The sequence below is a fragment of the Mesoplodon bidens genome, assembly GCF_964165515.1.
Source record: "Mesoplodon bidens genome assembly, chromosome: 19".
NCBI classification, from domain to species: domain Eukaryota; kingdom Metazoa; phylum Chordata; class Mammalia; order Artiodactyla; family Ziphiidae; genus Mesoplodon; species Mesoplodon bidens.
The window spans coordinates 39,968,575-39,996,476 of NC_138179.1; the positions used below are offsets into that span (position 1 = coordinate 39,968,575).

Sequence of the window (27,902 nt, forward strand, 5' to 3'; positions counted from 1 at the left end):
AGTCCTAACCACTGGACTGCCAGGGAATTCCCGAACCTGTAGGTTTGACTCCAGAGGGGGGTTGAATATAAATGTTGCCAGCACTTAATGGCTGCTCTTTACTGGTACCGGCCACTTGCCAGATCTGCTTCCTCAGAGCACAGTCTCCCGAAAAGGAGAGTCATCTGGGACCAACCAGGCTGCACTGAATTGATCTGGTTGTGCCTTCCACACACATGCACACGCATAATGATTGATTGCTTAGAATGAGTTCCTCTAGGATTACCATTTTTAAAATTTTCTTTAAATTTAACCTTAGTTTTGAGTCTCTTAGTTGGCTGCCACATCAAATGATTCTTTGGGGGGTTTTTTTGTGTGTGGTACGCAGGCCTCTCAGTGTTGTGGCCTCTCCCCTTGCAGAGCACAGGCTCCGGACGCGCAGGCTCAGCGGCCATGGCTCATGGGCCCAGCCGCTCCGTGGCATGTGGGATCTTCCCGGACTGGGGCACGAGCCCGCGTCCCCTGCATCGTCAGGCGGACTCTCAACCACTGCGCCACCAGGAAGCCCGATTCTTTGGTTTTATAGGTTGCCTCCCAGTGATGCCAGAAGGGATCAGCACAGCCCCAGGTGCTAGTTGCTAACGCCTATAAAATACCACCCTCCCCCCCGCAAAGGAGAATCATTTAAGAGTTCTTTGGACTTCATCTTCAAAGTAGCCAAAGAATTCAAGTGACAGGGTATCCCAGAAAATCTTTTGCAGTTAGTGAAATTAGGGTATCACTAAGAACATTCAGAATACTACACACATAGTATAGGTGATCTTGGTATAGTGGTGGGACAGCAGTGATTATGAAATGAAAGTAATTAACATGTGCATGCTGTGTGGGGGGAGACCAAAAGGAAAGAGGTGTTCAGCCTAGAAAAACATTTCTCGGTGGATTTTCTCTGAAGTCAGTGTGTCTTGGGTTTAACTTTGAAACAAAAAATTTTAAAACTGACTCACTAGCATTTGTGGATTTCAGATTGAGACCCATGTAAAAGCAATGTTTTATTCTGTGACTCGGCATATTGTTTTATAAGTGAAAGTTTCAGAGAAGAATAGTTGTGGGTAACAGGATGCAATCAGATGTTTTGGTGTTTATAAGTTTCCCACTAAATTAATCTTACACCTCTCTAACCGGTTGACAGGTTTTGGTAACTACAGATGTGATGGGAATAGGGAAAAATAAAGTATGGATAAAAATGGGTCCAGGCGTCGGGAAGCTATGGTTTCTCAAGTAGCTGCTTTAGTCATTAAAGCCTAAATGTCCATTCACTTAATCACGTCTCAATTTCTAAAGTAGCATTTTGATTCATCCCTCTTGTTAGGTGTGTTAGGATCGTGCCTTCAAAACCACAGACCCAAGGGCCAGGTTTTGGGCAGGGAGGCTCTTGCCTACCAGACCTGTGGAGACATCCCCCCGCCCCCTCCACTGTTTTGCGGGGTAGGGTGTAGCAACATCAGACTAGACATCAGGACAGTAAATCCCAGGGTTTGCTTAAGAGGTAGTATGGTGATAAGTCAGTTGGTTTACACTTCTAATAGAAGCCCATGTAATCTAAAATAAAACTGCCTGTATCAAGTCAAATTATTGAAGCCATGATGTTCAGTGTCCGATAATGAGGGTTCATTACCCAGTAATGTCCTTTTGGTGACAAGGTGGTAATACATCTCCAGTGGGACTTTAATCAGGGGCCAGCAGCCTTCTGTGTGGTTGACTTCCATCGAATGCCAGAACCTTCCCATGGTTCTAGAATTCTGAATTCTTTGTGCTAAACACCCTGCATGATACACTACTTTCCCCAACACACACAGACACAATGGTTATCCACCATTTATGCAATTACCTAGTTTCAAATCACATTCTGTCTCTTGTGCTCCCACTTTATCAGGGGGCAGCAGTGAGTCGGTCCTGTTCTCAGAAAGGCTGTTCTGACATGTCCTTGAGTTGAGATGCTTTGGAGTTTGTGTGAAGCTGGACATGCTAGTGGGAGGATTTGGGCTGAGAAGCGGGCGCTTGCTTCTACTGCTGCTTGATCTTTGTTAACTGAGAGACCCTGAGCCGCTCCACTGACCTAGTCACTGTGCCGCTACTGTCTTGCGAACGCTCAGCTACGAAGGATGCCTTCCTCACGCTGGTGAGGGTTGGTCTCACCTTGAGAGTGTTATCTTCGGTTTTAAAGACAAATCCAGCAGAGAGCAGTTTTTTCTTGGCCAGGGTTGGGATGTCTGCCTCAGACCTGATGAGCTGAGGACAAGGTGGGGTGTCCCACAAAGGATAGGCTTCAGTGACAGTCACACATCCACTTGGTGTCCTCTGTAGGGAAGAAGGGGGGAGGGTCAAGGACAGTTGGAGCCCCTCTCAGGCTGAAAAGACCAGAAGGCAGCTTTGGCCACTTGAGGGGCCAAGGACTGCAAAAACAAAAGGTCTTGGGTGCTTCAGGGTCAGCGCTGGTACAGCCAAAGGATGCCAGCCTTGTGCAGGTCCTTCCACAGGGTGGCTTCCAGGGACAGATCATGGTTCATGTAGAATATCAGTGGCTTCTTTATTCGTTCGAAATAGTGGTCAGAAAATTTCTGGTAGTTGCTTGTGATGAATCCATAGGCACTAACCTGGACAAGGACAGTCATTGAGTTAGCATTTATTGCACTTCCACTATGTGTAAAGCGATGTGAATTTAGAAAGCCATGTCCCCGTCTTCCTTAGCTGCCTTGTGTTGTGTGAAGGTGAGGATAAGCAGTTCTCGCCCACACTTGAATACCCTGAACTGTGCGCTTTCTGCACGTTTTCTCATTCAGCCTTACAACAATCTTAGGTAGATATTGTCCCCATTTTACAAATGGGGAAACAGGCTCAGAAAGGTAACCAAACATGTGTCCCCGTCACAAGCTAGTAAGTAGCTGGGCTGGATTTTGAACTCAGGTCTGTGACACCATAGCTGTGATCATTACTGTGCTCAAGATAGAGGCAAAAAGCCCCTTATCTCCTATTCTAATGGTAACTGCAGACGAGAGACTCCTGTTTAAAACAGGGAAAAGGTGACCAGAGTCCAGTGGTGCCTGGCCTCAGTTCTTGTGCTGGCTTCAGTGTGGGTCACTGCCTTTTCTTGAAAACTGCTTCTCAACCTTTGTCTCTGCACACGTCATGTGGGCACCACCCCATCGAGAATGTCTCATACAGTGATTTCAGAGATTCCTTGTGTGGAAGGCTGCCCACCTCAGTTCTAGAATGTCTTCACAAAAAGATGTCTCTGCCCAGTTCTGTTGAGATTTTGCTTTCACAAGAGCAGTTAGATAAAATGTGCCTTAAATACCATATGGAGCAGCTGCCCTGGGGCAAAGGGGGTGAAAGAAGCCAGCCCAGGGGAAGGTGGCTGTGATTGGGAAGGCGAGGCTGGCACAGGGGACTGTCCTATAAGGGACGCTGAAGACCACGTCTTCCATCCCGTTCCCGACCAAGATCACTCCTGCAGCTGGGGCATCCTTCCCCCACAGGATAGAGGCCCAGAGTCCCAGATCTGGGCTAGCAGGCCTCATGTAGGGGATATCATGGATCGAATTAGGTTCCATTCACACCTACTCTGCTGCTGTGGGCTCCTGAGAGAGAAGACCTTTTACCTGGTCACAGGTATGCAGTGCGGTCAGCAACATGAGGGCTCCAGTACTAGGCATGTATAGGTCTCTGAATTTTGTGTTAATCCACTTGGATTTCAGAAACCTGGAATCAAAAAGAGCCATCAAAACTCAGGACTTTTGGTCTTGCACACTAGCTAGCTTGATGGTTGTGCCATTACACAAATACGGTTGGAAAACTGAAAAAATTTCCGGCCCTTCTACCCCAACCCGTCCCCTATTTGGGAAAAGACCAAATGAACTATATGCAAAAATCTTTGGTTGAAGTAACACCTTAGGTGACGGGGTAAGAAAGAGGAACAGGTCCTCCCAAAGCACCGCAGGTGAGAGCCTTCCCCTTTCTCCCACTCTCTAGAAGCCTGAAACCAGTCTAACTCGCCTTTCTTCTCTGCAACACCCTCCACAGTGTCTGGGGTATAGGTGGCCTAGTTACTTAGCCGGAGACCTAAGCTTCTACCTCCAGACTTTGGCCAGGCAGGAGCCACGTATGAGGGCAGAGCACACAGGTCCTGTGACTGGAGGCACTGGCGAGGTGATGCATGTGTGTGTGCACACGTACACACATTCAGAGACACCCGGAACAGTCCAAAAGTGAGGCCACAGGGCTTGACCTCAGCCCTGGATTCTCATCTAGGCTTTGCCAGGCAAATCGCCCAGCCTTTCAGCCTGGTCTTCCTCTGTTGAGTGGTCTTCAGTTTGCTTCCCAGACCCACCTGCCACCCCTGGCCTGCTCTGTGTCTTAGGACGCTAGCCTCTGTGCTGTAGTAGGGTTTCTCAGCTGCAGCAGTATTGTTACTTAGGGCCAGATAGTTCTCTGTTGCAGGGGCCGTCTTGTGCACTGTAGGATGGTCAGCAGCAGCCCTGGCTTCTGCCCGCTCGTGGCGGGTACGCTTTCCTAGTGACAACCAAAAATGTCTCCAGGCCAGGACAGTTGACCTGCCTCCTGCTGAGAACCACCGCTAGGAGGGGGGATGGGGTTTGAGATCTGCAGGCAGATGTTCCCCAGGCTCCTCCCCATGGTCTCCTGTGTTTGAGCTGTGTTCAGGCCTGAAAGTGATGACAACTCGGCTTCTACCAGTCCCAATACAGCCCAACATCTGTGGTCCCCCCATGCCTGACCTAAGCCTTTCTGAACATTCATCAGGAAACCTGATGAGTTCCCTCTCCATTTCCCATCTACCTTGACTGATAGAACACCACCTCCATCAAGGTATAATATTCAAATAAAGTAGTAAGTGAAGCAGTGTAAGTGCTTGTGGTGTCCTCGTACATGGCCCCTGCTGTGGGTTTAATCCTTGGGGGGATAAAGCTGATGCTGCCAGTGGGTGTGGAGCCAGGGGCGGGGGTGAGGCGGTTCTTCCCAGCACCACCCCTACCCCCACCTACCTCTCTGTCAGGTAGCTGATGAAGTCTGGATGGAGTAGCTTGAATTTGCTGGCGGAGGCTTCTGGTCCAAAATAGGTCTGAGGCCTAGGACCCACGATAGAAGTGGGGAGAGGGGCCGGTGCTGTCGTACGGCCCGTTGGGGAGTGAGGAGAGGGGAAAGGCGCCGGGACGGTGGCGGTGTGTGGACCGGTAGGAGCGGGGCTGGGCGTAGTAGCGGGAGAAGGGGGTGTAGAAGGTGGCGGGCAGCACCGTGGGGACCACGTGCGGCTTCCCGCCCACCAGGACCTCCAAGGGCGGGGTGTACGTGAGAGAGGAGGGGGGTGTGAACAGAGCGGGAGGGGTCGGGTAGGAGCAGCTGGCCGGGTGGTGGGGAGGGGGCGGGAGGAGAGGGAAGTAGAGAGATGCAGGGGGGGCGCGCTCTTGGTTCTGGGAAGGGCAGGGGAAGCAGTGGGTTTGGGGGAGTGGTGAGGTAGGAGGCTGGAAGAAGGGGGGCTCCTTCAGGAAGTGGGGCACATAGGGGGCGATGTAGGGCGGGATGCCCCGAATGGGCCCGATGTAGGAGGCCGAGGGTGCAGGGCTGTGGGATGGGGACTGGGCGCCGGGCACAGGGGGGGTTTGGGAAGAGTGTCGAGAGAGAGATTTTAAGCAAGATTGGGAGGGAGGTTTGGAGGTGGGTGGAGTGACGCTTTGGGTAGACCCTCGAGGCTGGACGTGAGGGCCAGGGGTCAGGGAGGAGGCCCGGGAAGAGGGCTGTGAGGCATTTGGGGTGGCAGGGTGAGAGGGGGGTTGGGAGAAAGACCCCCGGGTGGGGGACGGGGAAGGGGCTGAGCTACTGGCGCTGGCATAGGGCTGCTGGTTGGTGTGGTTGGAGGGGGACTGGGAGGGGGATGGATTAGGGGGATGGGAGGGGGAGCTCATTGGTGTTGGGGAGGCTTCTGTCTCCCCGATGTCTTTGAGCCAGCCCCCCACCAAGAGCCAGTCCTGCCCCGAGTCAGAGAGCCCACCCTCATGACCAGCTGCAGCATTGTGAGCTCTTGGAAGGGATTGTTAGGTAATCACGAGGGGGGTGGGGCACAGGGCAGGACTGGTGGAGCCGGCCTGGCCTCTGAGGGCTTAACCCCCAAGGAGGCCTCAGAAGCTGCTCTCTCATGGTGGGTGAGATGTCCTGCGGCCACCAAGATGGGAGGCTGGTCATTGTCACGGGGGTGGCGCAGATTTCTAAGGACCTGACTCGGACAAGAAATTGTCTCGGCACCACAGGGAGGAGGTTTAGATGAGGCCAGGACATGGTTCAAAAGAGCTGGACACAGGCCTGCTGCCCAGGAAGGTGGGGGAGGAAAGACAGAGGGCCCTTTGTTCCCACTTCGCCAGACACTGGACCCACGTCGCCTGCTCTCCCATTTCATGGGCAGTCTTGGGAGGGTGCCCGCCAAGAGGAATGGAATGGATACTGGCCCCCACTCTTGGTTTCCAGACACGATGTGCTGGACAGGTCCTGCGGCTGCCACTGGCTAGGTGTCTGGGTTGTTTGTGGGGTCAGCAGCCTGAAGGTGAGGGGCCAGGCCTGCCTGCTCAGAAAGAAGCCCCTTGAACCTACAGCCCACCTTGTCAGGAGGGTCCCTGGGGACCAGCAGCGTTACCTAGGCTTTCCTGGGGGTAGGAAAAGCTTAATCTTCTAACGCTCTGTTGAATTCTTGGGGATTTTCTTGCCACCTTCACCCACCTTTCCCATCTGACAGTGGACCCTGGGAGCATTACCGTGCCCTGCCCCGTGCTTGGCTGCTCACCTGTCCCCTTTATCGGGGCCCTCAGGGACAGGCACACCTAGAATGGCCGATCTCAGCATCACGTAGTCACGGATGTCTGAGGGGATGAAGATATAGCGCAGGTCCTGTCGGAGGGACAGAGAAACAGCCGCAGTGGGAAGGAGACCACGTCAAGATCCTGCTCAGAATGGACTGCTCTCCGCCCAGTCTGTCTGCCCTGACGGGAGCATTTCCCTCTTAGGCCTGTAATTCCCACTTTCAGGTACCCTGCTGGTTTCAGTACTCAAATCCTTCGATACTCTTCCCTTCAAGAAGCGATGCTTAATTGCCATCCCCTTGAGTGTGGGCTGGACTTAGTGACTAGTGAACAAAATTTTTCTAATGCGTAGAAAAAAGTAGAAGTAAGGAAGGGTATGTGACCTTGGAAAGTGGGTCATAAAAGGCACTGGAGCTTCCTTGCTCTCTGGGATCGCTCACTCTGGGGGAGCAAGGGCTGTGAGGGAGCCATCAGAGCTCCGGCCAGAGGCAGGCCTGAGGACCGCAGCCCCTGCCCGTCCTGACCGCGACCGCTGGGCGACCCTGAGGAGACCCCGCTGAGCTGCTCCTGAGTTCCTGACCCATGAAAACTGTGAGATAATTGGTGTGTGTTGTTTAAAGCTACTAGGTTTGGGGGTAGTTTGTCATGCAGTTATAGATAATGCCTACAGGTTCTGTGGCTACACCAGAAATGGAGCTGTCCCATGTTCTGTCACGAGCTGAAAGAGGCCTCGGTGCACAGACACTGTGGCTAGGATACCCCTGAATTCCCTGGTCAGAGGAGGAAGTGTCTAGAAACTCAAAGCGGTCCTACTGAGCATCCCAGAACCCTTATCCTGGGACCTCCCCGCTGCAGGTGGTAACCAGCCCGCTCTAGAAGGGAAGCACTGTGTTACAGCAACTAGCTGTGGTTGAGAGAACCTGGAAGCGGCAGACAGACTCAGATTCCAGTTCTCCTGCTCCGAAGCTGGGGCTCTGGGCATGTTTTCCTCAATTGCTCAGCTGAACCTCAGCTTCCTGCACGGTCTGCTGTGAGCCCTCAGGAGGGCACACATCATTCTTCTAGTGGGCAGTGTGAGAAATGGAAACAACCCTAGCACTGCGGTCAGGGGGGCCTGGATTTTGATGATTCTGGCTGGGTGGTGGCCTTGGACACACCGCCCTCTGGAAAGGGGCTGCTGTGATGCCTGTATCTGGCGCTGGGAAGGGGGGAGGCACTCAGTAAATACCCTCCCACTGTGTGTAGCCTGAGCTCTGGGTGGGAGGGAGTCTGGATTTGAATCCAGCCCCACCGCTGCTTTACTGACTGAAGGGGCCCTGAGCCTTAGTCTGCTCACCACTAAGAGAGGGCTGGCGTGGCCTCTGTAAGTGCCTGGCACTCCATGAGCTTTCGGTCAATATTATCCATTCGTGTTCCACCCCAGAGTTGTCCTGAGCCACCTGAAACCACAGGGTGCCCCTGCCCAGATCCGCCCCTTCAGTGGCTCCATTGTGTGGGCCCAAGACCCTGGCACAGCCTCTCTATGCACTGGGCTGGGGCTTGGGAACCCTGTGGCCCACCCCTCAGACGCGGGTTGGTAAACAACGGCACCGACTGTCAGTGGCAACGGTGTGCCCGTCAGGGGCCTCACCTGTCCCTGGGGCACAGAGGTGAAGCCCAGGTTTGAGTAGGAGATGAGGGAGTTCTTCATTGTGTTCACAGTGAAACCGTAGAAGGAGGTCTTGGTGCCCACGTCATTCTCAAAGCCTTTGATCACAGCACCATTGAGTCTGGTCCAAACAGAGGCCCATCAGCCTGCTTGTGGCTACATGATGCTGCGTGTTTACTTCCATCCCCAGGGGGCCTCACCTGTCCCTGTTCCATCCCCAGGGTTCTGTCACTCCCTCTGCCCACAGCAGCCCCAGTGCCCGGTCACTAGCCCTATCTCCACAACTCGGGACCTGAAGGGATGCCTTGTGAAGTGGACAGAGCTGACCCTGGCAGCTCCTTCCTCCTGGGTCCCCTTAGCCGACCACACCCTCACTCATCTTCAGGGCCTGTTTCCGTAATGCCTTTGTCCATGCCTGTCTGCCCATTACAGCTGCCAAGCTGCCTGAGGCCACTGCTGCCTTGGCCCGTGCCCTCACCTATGATGCTCCCCCAGGGGCTGGCTGGGGACCAGCTCTCCATCCAGCTCCTCTCCTGCTTCCTCCCTGGCCCCTGCCCCACATACCTGAACACGTAGTCATGGGCATCGATGTTCTGACCCTGGTGGGAACCATTCAGAATGCCTCCGTTACCCACCACGGCACACCGGATGCAGCCTGGAAGCAGCTCCCTGGAGACGGCAAACAGCCTGGTGCTCTCAGAGCCATTCAGGAGGCTCAGGGTGGAGGCGATGTCTGTGGGTGTGGGACAGGGTGGGGCACCACGAGGGGTCACATGGGTCATTGGGGCCTTCCCAAGACTTCCTGGCTCCCCACCTGCCCGAGGCCTGACACCAGCCCCTCTCCAGAGGCACAGAGGGTGGAGGACAATGAAATGCCAATGGGAAGAGGGTGGTGGGGCAGGGGGTTTGGCTGTGCCCTCAATCATCTCAAGAACTCAGATACCAGTCCTCCCAGGACCGTGTGTATTCCCAAAGAAAATAATCGGAGGCATGGTGGGGTGGGGGGCAGATTTAATGTGGCGGGGGCTCTGGGTGGTTTCCCACAGCAGCAACCATCCGCAGGCTGTTGGAGGCCCCACAGCCACTGTTCTCGGCCACCTTTGGGTGCTGGCATCTTTCACGCCAGGGAAGCCCCAGGATGGTGAGAGCTGCTTGCAGGGGCAGCCAGGCCCCTCTTCTGGACACTGTGGTGCTTGTAGAGATGGGGGGGAGGATATCAGGAGTTGCATAGCAGGGGTGTCGAGCCCTGAGGCCCGCCTGGGAGGAAGAGGCAGGGGGTCCACATCTTGGTGCTGTGAGGGAGGAGAGGCCCATTCTGCACCAAGGCCAAAAGCAGGAGCAGTGGACTAGTTGAGGCCAGAGGGCTGCAGGTTACCTTGGCTGGAGAGCCCCTGCCAGCCATAGGGGGCTTTGTGCCGGCTCAGGCTGTCCCAGAGCTCCTGGGTGAAGAGGTTCCCTGACAGCAGCACTGGAATGGAGAGATCAAACAGATCCCGGAAGTGAGGGTGCTGTCGAATGGCGAGATAAAGTCGGTGTCGACAGGGCAGGTTCTGTGGGTGAGAAGAGGGCTGTTTCTGGGGGTTGGGGTGGGTAGGAGCCACCCTTTTCCCCCTAGACTTGGGCAACCCCCAGATCTGCAGGCCCAGGTGGCCTGTAGTGCAGCAGCCCAGTGGGGGTGAGAGCTTTCTGGATTTACCCTGCCCAGCCCTTCTCCTGGATGCCACATCTCTGGGGCCTGATGGCTCTGGCCTCCTACAACTTCACCTCACACTTGGGGGGAACTTTGAGGCATTTTCCCACAAATGGGTAAGAACTGCCTGCCCTGTGGTGGAGGAGGAGGTCCAGCCTGGGCTTAGGAATCCATCAGCCTGGATCCAAATCCTAGCTCTGGCAGTCCTTGCCGTAGGATTCACGTGGAATGGGCTGCTGGGAAGATTTATGACATGTTTCTGCCAGTCGGTGCCTATACTGAATTGAAGAGTGTCCCCTCCCCCAATTCATGTTTGCCCAGAACCTCAGAATGTGACCTTATTTAGAAATAGAGTCTTTGCAGGTGTAATTAGTAAGATGAGGTCATACTATATTAAGGTGGGCCCTAAATTCAATGACTGGTATTCTCATAAGAAGGCATGTGCTGATGCGGGCAGAGATTGAGTGATGCAGCTACAAGCCAAGAAAAGAGCCTCCAGACGCTGGAAGAGGCCAGGAGGGATTCTTGCCTAGAGCCTTCAGGGGGAGGCTGGCCCTGCTGACACCTTGATTTCAGATATCTGCCCTCTAGAACTGTGAGAGAATCCATTTCTCTTGTTTTAAGCCACCCAGTTTGTGGTCATTTGTTCCAGCTGCCATAGAACGCCCTCCAGGGCCTCTGCACACAGCGACCTTGAAGGAGGGCAGTGTACCAAAAAGGCCTCAGCTCCATCTGCCTGCAGCCCCCATGTCAGAATCCTGAACAGCCTCGGCTTGGGTGCAACTGTTCTTCCCACTGAAGGGGGCTCTTTGTTAAGCCGTTGGTTTGATCAAAGGACAATGCAGGAAAGAGCTGTACAGTCATTTCTGCTATTATGTGACATATGAGTGCCTACAAACCATTATGCAGAATTATGCAACCAAAACCACAGGGCTTTTGGGAAAAGGGAATAGCAGCGCAACACTCAAAAACTTGATCAGTGATGCATAAAATAAGGAAGAACGTGGGTAAGATAGAAGCAGTTTTACATACATTTGCCAGTTAAGAAATATATAAGTACTACTAAAAATCTGGCACTTGACCTTGGAAAAGACTTGACATTTGCTTGGGGATGTGGGTGTCGGAAGGGTGGCAGCTTGGGAGTTTTCGTGAAGTGGTGGAAAGCTGGTTATAACATATGCGATGACGCGGCCGGCTATCTGAAGTGTGCGTGTGTGTGCCTTTTGTGTATTCCTACATGGCTCCCTTTGGTTGAGTGTGGTTTTCCGCATTTACCAGTGTTCTTGCTGACAAAATCACTGATAAACACACACGAAATTTGGATTATGCTCATATTGTTTACTGATACAGCAATCTTTATGGAACAAATTCATGTTTTCAAAGCAAGCATTAAGCCGGACTGACGGCACTCACTTCACTACTATCCGGGGTTTATCACAGGGATGTTTTCCAGGGCCTGAAAAATCTTCAGGTCTCTGTATCTGGAAAGGCTGCACTTGCCTTGGGCAGCTGGCTTGCTTTTTACCTCATGGACAGGGTGGCAAACTTTCCTTCTTTGCCGTGGCCACTGGGAAGCTAAGAGCCGGATATATAGCCCATCTCTTACACCCTGTGGCATATTTTTCATGCACTTATCTGACGTTGTCTAATTTTCCTCCCTTTATTTTTCCTTTACCTGCTTCTTCATTTTATTCTTTTTTTTGCCATGTCATATGTGTCCGAAAGCCACCTCAAATCTCAAATCCTTTTCTTAAACGAGGTGGGGAAATATGTCAATTAGCACCAAGCTGCTCAAGGTGAAAAGGACTTTAGGAAAAGTAAAGGTGACCTGACCAAACACTTATAAGATCCTCGAGGGCTCTCTTCAGCCCGCTGGCCAAGTGTCCACCCGGCCTCTGTTATCAGGAAGGGGTCCCCATCACCTGCCCAGGGCTGCCTACTCTGTCTCTGACCGCTCAGCAGTCACTAAGTCTTGCATGGGGTGAAATCTTACTCCCTGAGGCTTCAGTTAACAATTTCCAGTTTCTGGGGCATTAAAAACAACTGTTAAACCCGAATCAAGCCAGAATTACACAGTCATCACCCCTCCCAACTGCAGCACGCAGAGGGGGTGAGGCCGTATTGCTCAGTGGTTCAGAGCCAGGCTCTGGGGTCGAATGAGAAGCTCGAACCCCTGTACCACCTCTTCTCCATGAGTGACCTTAGCCTTTCTGCACCTCATTTTACTCATCTGTAAAACTGCCTCACAGGCTTTCAATGAGGCTTAAGTGAGAGAACTCACGTAAAATGCTTGAGACGGCCTTTCAGGCCACAGTCAGCGTGATCTGTTATAGAGCAGGGCCCGGAAGTTCTCAAACGTCTTCCCAGGGCTTGGTGTTCACTTCATGGTGAGCAGTTTAAATGTGACTTTTACAGTAAAAAGACATTTTGAGGAGTAGAATGTAGAAGTCACAGGACTTTTAAAGATAAATCAAGACTTCCCAGAACTTTTCAGCTGGCTACACCCCAAGGAGTAAATATGGAGTCACCCTTCTCTGCTGTTGGGGTTCAGGGAACCCCAGTGGTCAGGTCTGAGGAGCCCTGACTGGCTGGCCGCTCAGTTCTGTGCTTCCTTTGGGGGAATGGCGGAGGGGGGCGTTCCAGAGTGCTCTCACCCAGCAGGCTCACGAGAATGTTCTCATTTGTGCTCTTCTTTCCCCTTTTCCCTGAATGCTAACTTGAGAATGTGAGAAACCGCCACAGGGTAGCTGGCCCCAGTACCTTTCTCGTCCTAGAATTCGATGGCTTGGGTCCAAAGAAAGCTCGAGACGATGTGATGTTCCTGGGGGAGAAGGCAGAAGTAAAAGCAGGGGTCTCACCTGCCCCTGGAACCTGCTGTCTGGCTCTGTTAGCTCTGGGGGCTGACAGTCCATCAGGGTCTGATTGTTTTTTCTGTGCTCTGATTCTTGCCCATCCCTCTCTCTTTGGGCACACAAAATACTGTCCTATTATTATGTTCTACCCAGAAACCAAGAAATAAAGAAGCCCCTTGGCAAGCAGCTGAAATGTGGAGTATATAAACAGTGAGGTGGTGGTTAAGAGAGGAAAATATAAAATAGGAAAGATTGCCAGCCCCCTGGGATTGTGACCATCTGAGGGGTCTCCCTGCCAAAAGGCCCCAGAAACAGGTGTTCGATCCCAGGTGCCTTGGGCCCCCTTCACCTGGTGAAGGGCATGGGTCTGAAGCCTGACTCCGTGGATTTGTATCCCAGGATCTCTGGAAGCTACTGAACTTCTCGGAACCTCAGTCTCTGTGTCTGTTCAGCTGGGATAATCATATAGGTGTGAAGATAATCACATTGAGACAGGCTGGGACCTGGGGGCCTTTGCTGCAGTGCTTGCACATGGACAAACGACCCCTCCAGCCACAGAATGCAAAGAAACTATAAGGGACTAAAAATAGCTGGGTGCATGTGCAACTGGGGCAAATTATGAACAACAAGATACAAAAAGACCAAAAACTCAGCAAAAGCAGGGTGTCGAGCAAAAGCAGGATACTGCACATGTACCCTGCACAGGATACCACCAAGGGGGTGGGGCCCCCTCTGACCCAACCCCTGGACCCATTCCTACTGTCACCCAGTATAAGGAACCAACTCGCCCCCCCCCCCCCCGCCCACCAGGAGCAAGCAAGGGAACCTGTTACTTGTTTTCACTTCCCCTACTGCAGCAGGGGCCCCAGTAAAGCCTTGCCTGAATTGTTGGGAGGTGCAAACACAGAATCTGTTATCTTACATAAAAAGCTTGCCTTCAGGTTTGTGAAAGACCATGGAGAAGCAGGCCAGGAAAAGCAGGGTGATCCCTTCCCCCACCTGTCCGTTTTGCCCCAGACGGGCCACCCACATAATCCTGTAGTTCCTTTTTGAGGAACTGGGACTGTGGTGCTCAGCCTAGGTGGCCTTGGAGAATCCTAGGGAGCTTTTGCTCCCTCCCTGGTAATTCTAACACGCAGCCAGGTTTGGAACCTGGTGGAGGAACTTGCTGAATTGGTGGAATGGAGACAGAAGGAACCAGAGTTGTGGGGTGGGGATGGGGAGCCCCCCAATCCAGTTTTGCTGCTCTGAATTGCCCCAGCCTCAGGGAGGCCTGCTCCTCTCTCCAGAGCACCCCTTATGCTCACAGACTTCCCCTCAGCCCCTCCCACTCCGGAATCCATGGGCATTTACACACCAGCCTGGGAGCTGGGAAGGAGTGGGGAAGGGGCCGGCCCAGCCCACCCGCACGCCTGTGGAAAGTTTAACCAGCCCGAGGAGAAAGGAGGTCGACGTTGTGCAGTTTTTCATAAAACTAAATTTACTCAACTTACATCATATTCTTAGGAATTCTTTGCCCTAAAATAGCCTTTTCTTTTACAAAATAATGTTGAAAGTAGATGGTAACTGGCAGGTAACTGGCGTCCTGTAGCTATCCTCACCCCCTCCTCCAGAAAAAAACAAGTCTAGAAATCCCAAGCCCAGGAACTACTGATTCAGATTCTTCTGTGAGTAAATTCCTGAACCGATTCCACTCTCTAACCTGCAAGGAGAGCCCCGTCTCAGGTGTGGTAGGCCTGGTCCCAGGGCCTTGCTTCCCTGGACTCTCCACTGTAGCCAGCCAGGTAGGTCCGTTTTTGGTCCCCAGTTGGGGAGGTCGCACAGCCTGCTGTGTCCCTGCCCAGATTTCCATCCCATCTGCCACCCTGCTTATCCACCTCCTACCAAGACTGAGTCTGGACCTGGCCCCTGGGGGTTAGTTACAGCACAGACATCACCAAAACAACAAGGATATGGACAGGTTCTTGGGTTGTACTAGATTTTTAAAAGATGAAAGACCTTTAAAAAAAGCTTTGTTGAGGTGTAATGGATGTTCAGCAAACCTCATATTTAGAGTGGTATTAGTTACTTTCAACAGATGTTCAAGTGTGTTTCAAAACATCCTTACATAAAACTGACAAGGATCCCCTTTCTTAATACCCTCAATATTCTCAGTCCTCCTTACGCAATTTCTGACTCCAGGGAGATGAAGTAACTTCAGGTATTGCCTGCTAGAGCACCTTTTGTTCTAAAGGGACCAGACTCATCATCAGTGGCAAGGGTGTTTCATATTGTTTTGCAACTTTGGGTGCCCTCTGACCTTGTTTCCTGAGAGCAGACACTAATTTTGATTTCATTCCCTTATTCCTGGAGCAAGGTTTAGTAAGGACTGTGCCGGTGGGGAAGCGCTGGGAAGGGAAAGCCAGGCCCCGGAGGCCTCAGAAATCCAGACTCTGGGCACAGCTCGGCCCACCTTCCAGAAGTAAAGCTAAATCCTTTTGAGGCTTCTTCAGTAACTGGAACCATCACCTAGCAAAGGCAGGCTCTCAGATTTCTCCTCCTGGGGCACAAATGAAAGAAAGGTGCCCAGGGTCGGCGAAAGGGAGCGGAGCGCAGGAGGAGGCTCAGGGACGGGAACTTGGATGGAGCCCAGGATGGGCCCCTGTTCGCCGATCGCTCCCGATTGCGCCCAGACGGTGCTTATCAAAATAAACGGAGCAGAGAGCCGGGAGTTAAGGGAGTCGGGCGCGGGGAGGGCGGGGACCACAGCTAGAGGGAGAGGCGACTCGCCGCAGCCCGGCTGAGAAGCCCGGCCAAGTTGGAACGGGAGACTTGGATTCCTACCCCCAAGGAGAGCTTGAAAAAAACGTGACGTTAGCGAGGGACAATGGGTGGCAAAAACGGGACTGTTTTAAAAATATTCAGGTGTCCTAGCCAAATCTGGACAATAGAAAGGGTTTCTACTCAGGGCCGGAGGGAAGTAAGCGTAAGGCTGTCGGGAGCGGATCGCCGGTGCGCAAGGGGCGAAGCTCCTCTCGGACCCCGGCAGAGGCTGTGGGGCCCCGGCAGCACGAGTTTAACGCCGGGGTGGAGGCTCTGGGGACAAAGGGCCGCAGCCCGAGTGCCCGCGGCAAGCCACCCCGGAGGGCGGCCCAGCCCTGAGCTGGGCGCCCTGCGCGTCCCCTGCGCCCTCCGGACAGGTCCCGCGCGGCAGCCCCTACCTGGCTCGGGTCAGGGGCCCCGGGTACGACTCCACCGCCGAGGAGTACAGGGCGACGAGGATCCCCGAGCAGACAACCGCCAGCAGGAGCAGCAGCCAGAAGAGCGGGCCGCGCGGGAGCCCCATGCAGCCCCGGGCCGCGGGCGTCCCGTCGGCCGCAGTCCCGGGCAGAGGGGAGAGGCCCGGGTGGGCCGGGCCGGACTCCCAGAGTCGGCCTCCTGGCCCCCGTGGCCCCTCCCCGCCCTGCCGCTCCCCCTTCTGCCCGCGCCGAGCCTCCGGACGCCGCCGCACCCTCGGGGCCTGCGCGACGGGTCCGGGAGGGGAGAATGTGGTAACGGCGGCGCCCAGCCCGGGGACACCGCGAGCCGTGGTTGGGCAGGGCGCTTCCCGGTACCTTCAAGGGCGGGCGCGCGCGGTCCGGGAGCTGCGGGGCGCGGGGAGACGCCGCCACCTGCCGCGTGGGCTGCGCACTGCGCCCTCGGGGGCCCCGACTCGCAGCTTCCCGACGCCCGAGGCCCATGGGAGGGGCGGCGAGGATGGAGGAGCAAACCCTGACAGCCCAGACCCTGGGTGGAGCTGGAGGGGGTGAGGTAGGGGGCCTGCCGGGTTGGGATGGGTGGGGGAGCTGAGGCTGTTCATCCCCCTCATTTGGTGACTGGCTGGGGCCCTCAATCGCACTGCGTTCCTGTTACAAACCGAGGCCAACCTGGAGATCTCAGCAGTCCAGAGACACCTGAAGGGTGTAGCAGGGGATCCGGTGTTAGCAGGAAGGGCTGGGGAAGCTCGGGCACTCGTGCTCTGGAAGCAGATCCCTTCCAGGGAGTGAAGGTGACAGTAGGTGACACAGTGTATTCTCCAGTGGGCCACGTCCTGGCCTCAGAAGCCTGTGAAATACCCCAGACTCCCCCTCCCGCCCCCAACTATCAGAACCTGCAATGACAGGGACCTTGTCCCTTTCCACCGGCTTTCTGCTCTCCCCTGTTCTTCATGTATGGGAGCAGGTCTGGGTGCAGCAACAGGTATCTGTTCAATTGCAGAGCTTCCCAGAAAGCTTCCTGGAGCCTCTGCTCGTGGGCAGGAATGGGTCTTTCAGGCTCAGTTCTCACAATTTAAAAAAATGCACCCTGCCACCCTGCTGATGGACTACTTAGAATTGATGGTTTCAAGTCTTTTCCTTTAATCTTTATGGTTTTCAATCGCCAAAATCCCTGTCCATGTTACTTATCCCTTGATCAGCACCTTCTCCCATTTCTTCAGTGGTTGATAAAACATCAGACATCTCTCTAAGCCCCCCAATTGCAAACCTATCCCTCTCTCTCGTGACAGCCTCACCTACTTCATGAAGAAGGGGAATCACTATTGCATACATACGAACGAGTCACCTGTATGCAAACAAGTTCTGTTCGGAGAGTGTGTTCTAAGTCCAGTTTGTTTCATAAGTCCAACAAAGTTAGCCTAGGTACCCAACTAACACAATCAGCTATATAGTACTGTACTGCAATAGGTTTATAATACTTTTCACACAAATAATACATAAAAAACAAACACAAAAAATAAAACATTTTTAATCTTACAGTACAGTACCTTGAAAAGTATAGTAGTACCAGCTACATCACCGCTGCTTTTACACTTGCTTCCGGACATCCTGGGTTTGAAATAAAGATAGTGTACTACTGTACTGTATACAGCACTGTACAGTAAAGTACACAAAAGCACAACCACTTGTAGAGGATGCACGCAAGTGACAGTGTATGCCAGGCACATAAACTAACTTACGTGATTGGACATGCAAACGCATGTTCGCATCTTTGAAAGTTTGCAACTTGATGGTTTGTATGTAATGTCTTCAACTTTCCATCTTCAAACCTACAAACTTGGCCCCCACCACAGTCCAGCTTCCACCTGCCTGGACTCCAGCCTCAAGTTGGCGAGGGCTCTCCTCCTGTGTCGGGTTGATCCTCCACCATCTGTGTTAAGGATTTGGATCCACCTCCAGTGCCTAAAAAGCAGTACCCAGCTCAGACCAGAGTCTCCTATCCACCATGTGGGGTTCTCCTTCCTGTCTGCAGCTTGCAGTCTCTCCACCCCTCCTCTGTCTCCCAACAGATCGGCCCTCTCCCTGAAGCTTTCTTTCCTATCCAGCCAGGACCCGGGGAGTCATATGTAAAAGCTACTCTCTCATCGTAACCCAGATTCTCTTGTCTTCCTGGCTTTCCGCCCAGCAGAGCTCCAACCTGGATTCACACTCTGATCTGCCTGTGCAGTGTCCCCTCCCCCACGCTGCCCACTCCCCAGCCCGGCTGAAAGCTGCTAGCCAGTGTCTTATTCCAGAGTAGAATGGTACACATTGTGCATCAGCTGGGCTCCCCACACCAGCCATTTCCTTGTCCTTGTCCAGCTTCCATCCTGCTCAACGGTGATTCCAGAGCGTCACCTCTTTCCTCAAGCCTCCTCTTCTCCCTGCCATACCTCTGAGAGAGGAGCTTCAACTTCCCATGCCCTCAACTACAAAGTCACCTCTGGCCAGAACTGTGAAGGGTCTGAGGTTTACCCTATGTTCAGGCTAACAGGTCAGCCTGCTACAGTTTTATGGATGCTGGCAGAAGAAACGAGACTCCAGAGTCAGAGACAAAGGACATGATTACTCATGACACAGCAAGCAACATAGACTTCATGAGAAGTCTTGCCCCTCCTTGCCCCTCAGACCCTACAAGGGTGAGGCAGAGGGACCTAGGAGGGGCCACATAACGGGTTTGCTGCACACTCAATGGGATTGCAGCACAGCTGAGGAACCCTGAACAAGGAAAACCAGAATCTTCTACAGTGGGTTGCAAGCAAACCTGCCCTTGCCCTAGAGGGAGGCATTAAAAATTAGGCTGGAGGGCTTCCCTGGTGGCGCAGTGGTTGAGAGTCCGCCTGCCGATGCAGGGGACACGGGTTCGTGCCCCGGTCCGGGAAGATCCCACATGCCGCGGAGCGGCTGGGCCTGTGAGCCATGGCTGCTGATCCTGTGCGTCTGGAGCCTGTGCTCCGCAACGGGAGAGGCCACAACAGTGAGAGGCCCGCGTACTGCAAAAAGAAAAAATTATGCTGGAAGTAAGAAAATCTGCCCTCTACTCCAGGTGGGGGCAATATCTTTATCTTCCAAGACCGTTTGCTATATACCAACATTCTTGGAAAGACAGTCTGGGACAACAGGCAGTTAGTGCCTCTGCTATCGTGTGCAAAATATGCCCCACCCATTGAGGCCTCCCAACGTATTCATACCCATGCATCTTCACCTGCATCCCTGCAGGCTCTCCTCCAGGGAAAGCCGGCCTCCCTGCTGTGTGCTCCCACCTCTTCTGGTCTTGCTTTTGCAGCCATCCCCTCCCTATCTACAGGGTCCTTATCCTGGCCTTTGAACATGCCCCCAAATATCTCATCCTGAAAAGTAAAGCAAAGCAAAACAAAGTCAAACAAAACCTCTGTTGAGCTGACACTCTTCTTAGCTACCCTTTCCTTTTCATCCTTGTTCTTGGTCGGAAGTCCATGCTGTCACCATTTCTTTCTGAATCTGGTTTCTTTACCTACTTCACCACTGAAACTGTCCCCAGTGAGGCTACCAGGGCCTTCATCATTCCCAGTGGGACAATGGAGCAGACATTTTCCAGTTCTAGTCTTGCTGTGTCTGCCTCTGACTCTGAATTTGAAAAAAAAAAAAAAAGTGTCCGCCTCAGGGCTACTTTCAGGCTTTGTTAAATCCAACATCCGGCCACTCCCACGAGGTGGTTCCTACTTCCTACCTTTTTCCAATGTGAGTTATGCTTTCTTGTGTGGACCTGAAACAAGCAGACGGACAGATATTTCTCCAGTAAAAATGGTTTTATCTGACCTACTGTATAGCACAGGGAACTATACTCAATATCTTGCAGTAACTGATCATGGAAAAGAATCTGAGAAAGAATGTATATATAGATATCAATATGTACAATATATAACTGAATCACTTTGCTGTACACCTGAACCTAACACAACATTGTAAATCAACTACACTTCAATTAAAAAAAAATTGGAATCAGCAGAGAACTGGAATTCAGGGTCTGCAACTATGGACCATGTGCAAGTCCCCCGGGGCAAGGGAAGGAGATGGCTTTTATAGAAGGGAAAAGAGAGTTGGGAGGGCTACTCCATGGCTTTTCATTGGCTGAGTCCTTGCCAGGAAGGAAGAGGAGTCTTTCTTCTTCCTGTTGGGTTCTGCAGCCCTCGCAGGGCATGAGAGTTACCCTCTTCCGTCTCCCGGGTCTATTTAATTGAAGTTTCTGTTTATTAATTTTTTACGCTGCTTCTTTGCTTGTCTCGTATATTTTTGTTGGAAACTGGACATTTTAGATAATATATTGTAACAACTCTGGGTGCTGGTCCCCACCCCCACCTCCTGGCCCCAGGCTTATTGTTACTTGCTTGTTCAGTGACTGGCTGGCTTATTTTAGTGACGCCTCCCCCCTCACTCCCCTGAAGTGTTAAAGCTCTGTTGTCGCTCCGCAGGAGTGTGCAGTTCAGGGTCTGTCCACAGTCACCCTGGGACTGCACTCACTGGCTAGACTCTCTTCCCCTCTTTCCCTGACCACACCCAGCTGTCAAGATCCATTAATTGACAGCTGTTGATCTATCGCTTACAAAAATGCCCTGGGACATAAACTGGTCTACAGGCTCAGGCTCCTTTGAAGGAGTAGCTCCTGAGGTTGGGTGTCTGCTGTTTCCCTCCCTGGTTCTCTCCTGCAAACTAGCTGGCTTACACTTTAGCCTGTATCTTCATGGAATCTACCAATCTCCTCCCAGTTGCCTTTCACCACAACCTCCTTTTTGAGAGCATCCTTAGGCTTGAACTTCTTCACTCTCTGTTGCAAATGAAGTCAGTTCCTTTGGGAAGAGATTAGACCTGTCTGTTTTATAGCCTGCTTGTATCCCTAGGCAAAATCTCTGAGCCTGGACTCCAGCTGGGGGTGGGGACAGTGACGTGCTTCTCTCTGCCTGATACCTCTGTTTAGGAGTTGACCATGTGGCAGAAGAGAGGCAGTAGCCTCAGGTCTTCTCTGCTGGCCTCTCCTGGCATGGAACCACCACTTTATAGCCGGGGCAGGGATGACCAAGGTCCCAGTATCCTCAGTGACACAACGCCCGAGGTGGAGCCCCCGTTCCATGACTGGGGGCTGAGCAGAAGGGAGTCCCACCTCTGGGTCACACTTGCCCAGAACTTAGCCTCAGCAACAGGTAGCTGGGGCAGGATGAGAAATGCTGATGTATTGCTCCTCCCAGAAAGCAAGCCCTCTGACCAGGAACAGATGGGGGAGGGAGCCCTGTGCGCTTGGCTGTGCCAATCTGGAATGGAGTTTTTGTCTCCACTGGGCTGGGAATAGGGAGAGAGGGCGCAGGTTTGGCTCAAAGACTCTTATCAACTTTTAGTAGATTTCCTTGAAGAGATGTTTCTTCATTTGCTGTATATCCTTAAGACCGTTTCCAGATACTTCAAATGATTATCTTTTTATACTTTTCACCAGTTTCACTGCATAGTGGGTCTGTTGGAGTTCCATCGGGTGTCATGCTGGAAGTTTATCCCCTGCAATGGTTTTTAACTTAATGTTGACTTTTCTGTTGATATGTTATCTTACAATTCTATTGTTTGAGTCAGGGAAATTTTGAATACAAACTGGATATTTGGTGAATCTAAGGAACTGTTAAATTTTTTAGGTGTGATAACATTATTTTAAAGAGTTCTTACCTCTTAGTAATACATACTGAAATATCTACAGATGAAACAATATGATGCATGGGATTAGCTTAAAATAATCAAGTGTGGGCTATAAGTGGGGAGGGGATGGGGACTACAGATGAAACAAGATTGGCTATGAGTTTATGTTATGTTGTATTAGTACTTATAGTAATTATTATTAATATGAGCTGCATAGTAGGAGTTCATAACACTATTCTTTCTACTTTTGTATATGTTTGAAATTTTCCGTAATAAGAAGTTAATTTTTTTCTTTTGTCTACAAGTGAAATATACTTCGTTAGATTTCTTAGAAATATGTCATCAAGTTGAATTAAAATCTTGAGCATATATACATACGTTTCACCTAAGATTAAGTTTTACAGAACCGAGAGATCAAACTTCAAGTACTCTAGGTTCTGAAAGAATTTTTATAAGCATCTTTGTAAAAAAAATTTTTTTACTAAAATCAATTATTTTTCAGTATCTGAAATGGCATGAATTTCAAGCAAGTTCCTAATCAAAATTTATCAGATGTTCTAATTATGCATCAGAAGCTAGTTTTGTCATTTCAATCAAATCCATTTTTAGATGATTAATTATTTTATGAAAAAAAGCCATGATGAAAATTGTTCCAGTTGTATTTCAAGAATTTATAAGAAGGCAGATTTATGCACTGAATTGAAGCTGAGTAGAAACTGAGCTTACAAAAAGAAAATACAGCTGATGACAAAATTTTGAATATCAGCTGGGATGTTCTGGATCAGTCAGAATATGGATTAGCATTTGTGATTCAAACAATTAGTGTCTAATGCTTTTCAAGATGTAAAACGTTTCTTTTTTTTACATTATTCTCTATAGACCTCTTAATGGGAAGGTTTTTTTTTCCAATCCCTTGAAAATGTCAGCTTCTTGAAAAACTAAATGTTATTTTGTCAGAAATGAGAAACTAGTTTTGACAATAGATAATTTACCTATTTGTATGACAGTGCAGTTGATAAAATTTTGCACAATTATAATTGGTCTCGGTAACAATAGGAAACAAAAATGTTAAAATTATGAAACTTAAAGTGATTTCATCATTAATCTCAATTGTGCTTCCATAATATTGTATTTATTATAATGAATTAACTATTCCCAAAATAAATCACAGTGATTTATTATTTTTCTGTCTATGATGTTTAACACTGTTCACCGTGATTTTTTTTTATTAGTTTGGAGTCCAAATTGAATCCATTTGCTATCTTTTTTTTTTTTTTGCAGTATGCGGGCCTCTCACTGCTGCGGCCTCTCCCATTGTGGAGCACAGGCTCCGGACGCGCAGGCTCAGCAGCCATGGCTCACGGGCGCAGCCGCTCAGCGGCATGTGGGATCTTCCCGGACCGGGGCACGAACCCGCGTCCCCTGCATCGGCAGGCAGACTCTCAACCTCTGCGCCACCAGGGAAGCCCCATTTGCTATCTTTTTAAAAAATATATTTATTTATTTTACTTATTTATTTTTGGCTGTGTTGGGTCTTCGTTGCTGCACGCGGGCTTTCTCTAGTTATGGCGAGCGAGGGCTACTCTTCGTTGCGGTGTGCGGGCTTCTCATTGCGGTGGCTCCTCTTGTTGCGAAGCATGGGCTCTAGGCGCGCGGGCTTCAGTAGTTGTGGCACACGGGCTCAGTAGTTGTGGCTTGCGGGCTCTAGAGCGCAGGCTCAGTAGTTGTGGCGCACAGGCTTAGTTGCTCCCCGGCATGTGGGATCTTCCCGGACCAGGGCTCGAACCTGTGTCCCCTGCATTGGCAGGAGGATTCTTAACCACTGCGCCACCAAGGAAGTCCCCCATTTGCTATCTTGATCCTAAATATTTTACAAATCTGTGCTCATCTCTCCACGCGGCCCATATCTACTTGGGTTCCAATTATTTTCTAATTCACCAGCCTGCTTTCCATCTTGTTCTCCCAAATTTACCTTTCGCTCAGCTAGCTGCCAAGGTGACTTATATAAGATGGAGATCTGACCATACCTCTCTTCTGCTTAAAAATTTTCAGGGGGTCTGTATCACTGATAGCAATTTTTCAAGTGTGAGAATACTTTTCCATATATAGCAAAGCCCTGCCCTCTAGTTTGAGAAACACTACGGAGGAAGTTAGTTAAAGTGTGACATTTTAGGAGATTGGTAAGTAATCATCAGTACAAATGTGGGCACTGAAACCATATGGCAATACTTGACTATGAGAGTCCACATGAGCAGGAAGTCTTCTATTAAACTCTTAAAAGAGCATCATTAAAATAAAAACACTAGGCTAAACATTCCTTATGGGATTCGGAATAAAGATAACAGACTGAACACATGCATTTATTTATATTCCCTCCTAAAACCCCACTAAGATGATTTTTAAAAGCGTAAACCCACAAGGTTGAGGAAGAGAGGATTAGAGACAACAGCAACACAGTTCTGCAAATTGAAAGCAGAAGGATAAGGGGTAACTGATTTAGCAACTCCAGATAGCTGCATAACTGAACTTGTAGTGAGGAGCCAAGAAGCAAACTAGACTGTACTATAGAGACTTCAAAGGCGTTAGGAAGTTTTGGCATTTTGTACCTCTGGAAATAGAATAAGGGGGTGAACTATAATAAGGATTCATAGAAATCTGTTTAAGACAGTTCCCTTCCACACACTCTTCACGTGACTTCCCCTCAACCTTGGCAAAAGAACAGAGGCTTGTTTTCCTCTAAAGAGTTAAATAGAGTCTTGGTCTGGAGGATACCAGGCACAGTTGAAGACGTGGTACATTAATGAAGCCAGGCATGTTAAGGGAATGTATGAATACTTAATGCTTCCAGAGAGGAGGGCAAATAAGATAACTGGATGGAAAATAGGAGAAAAAAATAAGAAAAATTACAGGGTAAATGTAGGAGGCCAGATGCCCAAATACTAGAAGTTCTGGAAAGAGAGAGGAAAAGAGAAGGGTACAAATCATTGATTAAAATAATTCCATAAAATTTCTCAGTGTTGAAGGACATGAGTTTCCAGAATGAAAGGGCCCACAATGCCCAGAGAAGATTCTACATAATTCCACAGAGAGAAAAAACAGGTCATATTAAAAAAGATCAGGAATGGCTTTAGGTTCCTCAAAGGCAAAAGTAGAGACAAGGGGGTTTCCCTGGTGGCTCAGTGGTTAAGAATCCACCTGCCAATGCAGGGGACACAGGTTTGAGCCCTGGTCCGAGAAGATCACACATGCCACGGAGTAGTTAAGCCCGGGCGCCACAACTACTGAGCCTGTGCTCTAGAGCCCGTGAGCCACAACAACTGAGCCTGCATCCCACAACTACTGAAGCCCGAATGCCTAGAGCCCGTGCTCCGCAACAAGAGAAGCCGCTGCAATGAGAAACCTGCACACCGCAATGAAGAGTAGCCTCCGCTCGCCACAACTAGAGAAAGCCTGCGCACAGCAATGAAGACCCAACACAGCCAAAAATAAATAAATTAAATAAATAAATAAATATATATATATATATATATATATATATATATATATATATATATATATATATATATATATATATATATATATATATATATATATATATATAGTAGAGGCAAGGAAACAATGGAGTAATGTCTTGAAAACTATGAAGGAAAAGTACTTCCAATCTGGAATTCTATACCTAGCCAAACTATTGATGCAAGGGAGGAATAGTCTTTTCCAAGTTAATGTCTTCAAAACTCCCTCTTACTCCTTTTCAAAAGGAAGCTACCAGAGGACTTGCTCCACTAAAATGAAAGTGTAAACTAGGAAGAAGACATGGGGTAAGGAAAGGAGATTCAGCTCAGAAAAGAGTTGCCAAGATGACAGTGAAAACATGGGCCAGGTGAGGAGGACAACCAGGACAGACTACAGGAGATCAGAAATTCAGGGAAAGATTTCTTCCCCAATAATGAAACAGATAGACTCCTTGACATAAATAATCAGCCTGAGTGGGTAGTTAGGCAACTGGCAGAAAATTTGAGCTAGAATTACTGACAGCTATGTGGAAAACAGAGCTAACCCCAAAATATAACAAATATCAATGCCAGGGCAGGGTTGGGAAAGTTGTGCAAGAAAGGAAAAGTAATTATAGTTTACTACATGGCCCCACTGTGGATAGCATTTATTTAACCTTAATAACGTGAACACTGGATTCTGAACTAACTAAAATTATGATAGGGACTTCCCTGGTGGCACAGTGGATAAGACTCCACGTTCCCAGTGTAGGGGGCCCAGGTTCGATCCCTGGTCAGGGGACTAGATCCCACATGCTGCAACTAAGAGCTCACATGCCACAACTAAGGAGCCCACCTGCTGCAACTAAGACCTGGTGCAACCAAATAAATAAATAATTTAAAAATTTATTATATAATCAAGTTGCACGTGTGTGGTAGGGTAGAATAGGGTAGGCAGCCAAATCCTTATTTTCCCTGTGAGACACCAGTAGGTAATGCCTAAAATCAAAAACATAAGAAGTATCAATGCAAGCATGTAATTTAGAAGTATGGGGATTGGGACTTCCCTGGCAGTCCAGTAGTTAAGACTCTGTGCTTCCACTGCTGGGGGCACAGGTTTGATCCTTGGTTGGGGAACTAAGGTCCCGCATGCCGCGCAGCACGGCAAAAAAAAGAAAGGAGGTAAATACCAAAGCTCAGCTGGAAGATTTGAAAGTGGTTGACAACTCTGGGCAAGAAAATAGTGGGACAAGAGTAGCTGGGGACTACTGCTTTTGAAAACCAAAATTCTAATGGGGCTATTTCATTAAAAAAAAAAAAAAAAGAAAGGAAGGAAGAAAGAAAAGAAGAAAAAAAGAAAAAAATTCTCATAGGGAATGTACAGATTGGATTTTGTCCTCAGGCCCAGTGCCTCAGAACAAAGCCAAGCTCTGATGCTTCTCATTAAAGGTTGTCAATGGTCTGGACCTTGCCTACTACTCTAGTAATATTCCTGCCTTATATTTTCTACAATAGCAACACCTTACTTTCTTGTAGGTCTCCTGTATCCATGCCATTCTCACACTGGTGGCCTTGCTTCTGCACTCCTCTTTGCCTGGCTTGTTATTTCTTCCCCACTGCCCCCAATCCCCACCTCTCCCACCTTTTTCTGCCTTTCTGTGGGTTATTTTTAGTATTCTGTTTTGATTTATCTATAGTGGTTGTGGGTTTTTTGGTTTTTGTGGTTTTTTGCCATGTTTCATGGCATGTGGGATCTAAGTTCCCTGACCAGGTCTGGAACCCGCGCCCCCTGCATTGGAAACACGGAGTCTTAACCCCTGGACCACCAGGGAAGTCCCAATTTATCTATAGCATTTTTGAGTGTATCTCGTTTTATAGGTCTTATAAATTTATTTACTTATTTTTGGCTGCATTGGGTCTTTATTGCTGCATGCAGGCTTCTCATTGCTGTGGCTTCTCTTGTTGCAAAGCACGGGCTCTAGGGTGCATGGGCTTCAGTAGTTGTGGCACAGAGGTGCAGTAGTTGTGGTGCATGGGCTTAGTTGCTCCACTGCATGTGGGATCTTCCTGGACCAGGGATCAAACCCGTGTCCCCTGCATTGGCAGGGGAATTCTTGACCACTGCACCACCAGGGAAGTCCCTGTATAGGTTTTAAAGTGCTTGCTCTAGGCATTATAGGGGGCACATGTAACTCATCACAGTCTATTGCTTTCCTCATTTTACCAGTTTGAGTGAAGTGTGCAAACCTTACCTCTATTTAGACCCCTTTGTCCTCCTGCACCTATCTTAAATGTTTAAATTTAAGATATCCCACACTGTCTTAAATATTTCCTCTACATACATTTAGAACCGCATCAATGTTATAATTTTTGCTTTAACCATTGACATAATTAAAAACTCAAGAGGAGAAGGAGAGTCTATTATGTTTACTCATATTTTGACTCTTTC

The 27,902-nt window shown here is 50.0% G+C and overlaps 2 protein-coding genes across 2 annotated transcripts; both read right to left on the bottom strand.

Moving 5' to 3' along the window:
• Positions 1–1,447: 1,447 nt before the first annotated feature.
• Positions 1,448–16,832, bottom strand: LOC308607418 (alpha-N-acetylgalactosaminide alpha-2,6-sialyltransferase 2-like). The gene is made up of 9 exons (XM_081219300.1): positions 16,233–16,832; positions 12,941–13,001; positions 9,866–10,040; positions 9,055–9,223; positions 8,473–8,611; positions 6,827–6,930; positions 5,040–5,123; positions 3,639–3,738; positions 1,448–2,633 (listed from the first exon to the last, which is right to left on the bottom strand). The coding sequence occupies exons 1-9, from the start codon at positions 16,355–16,357 to the stop codon at positions 2,466–2,468; spliced, it is 1,125 nt and encodes a 374-aa protein (XP_081075426.1). The 5' UTR covers positions 16,358–16,832; the 3' UTR covers positions 1,448–2,465.
• LOC308607419 (testis-specific serine/proline-rich protein) lies at positions 5,045–6,821 on the bottom strand. Its single transcript, XM_081219301.1, has one exon. It carries the CDS (start codon positions 5,955–5,957, stop codon positions 5,124–5,126), a length of 834 nt encoding a protein of 277 aa, XP_081075427.1. The 5' UTR covers positions 5,958–6,821; the 3' UTR covers positions 5,045–5,123.
• Positions 16,833–27,902: the final 11,070 nt, after the last annotated feature.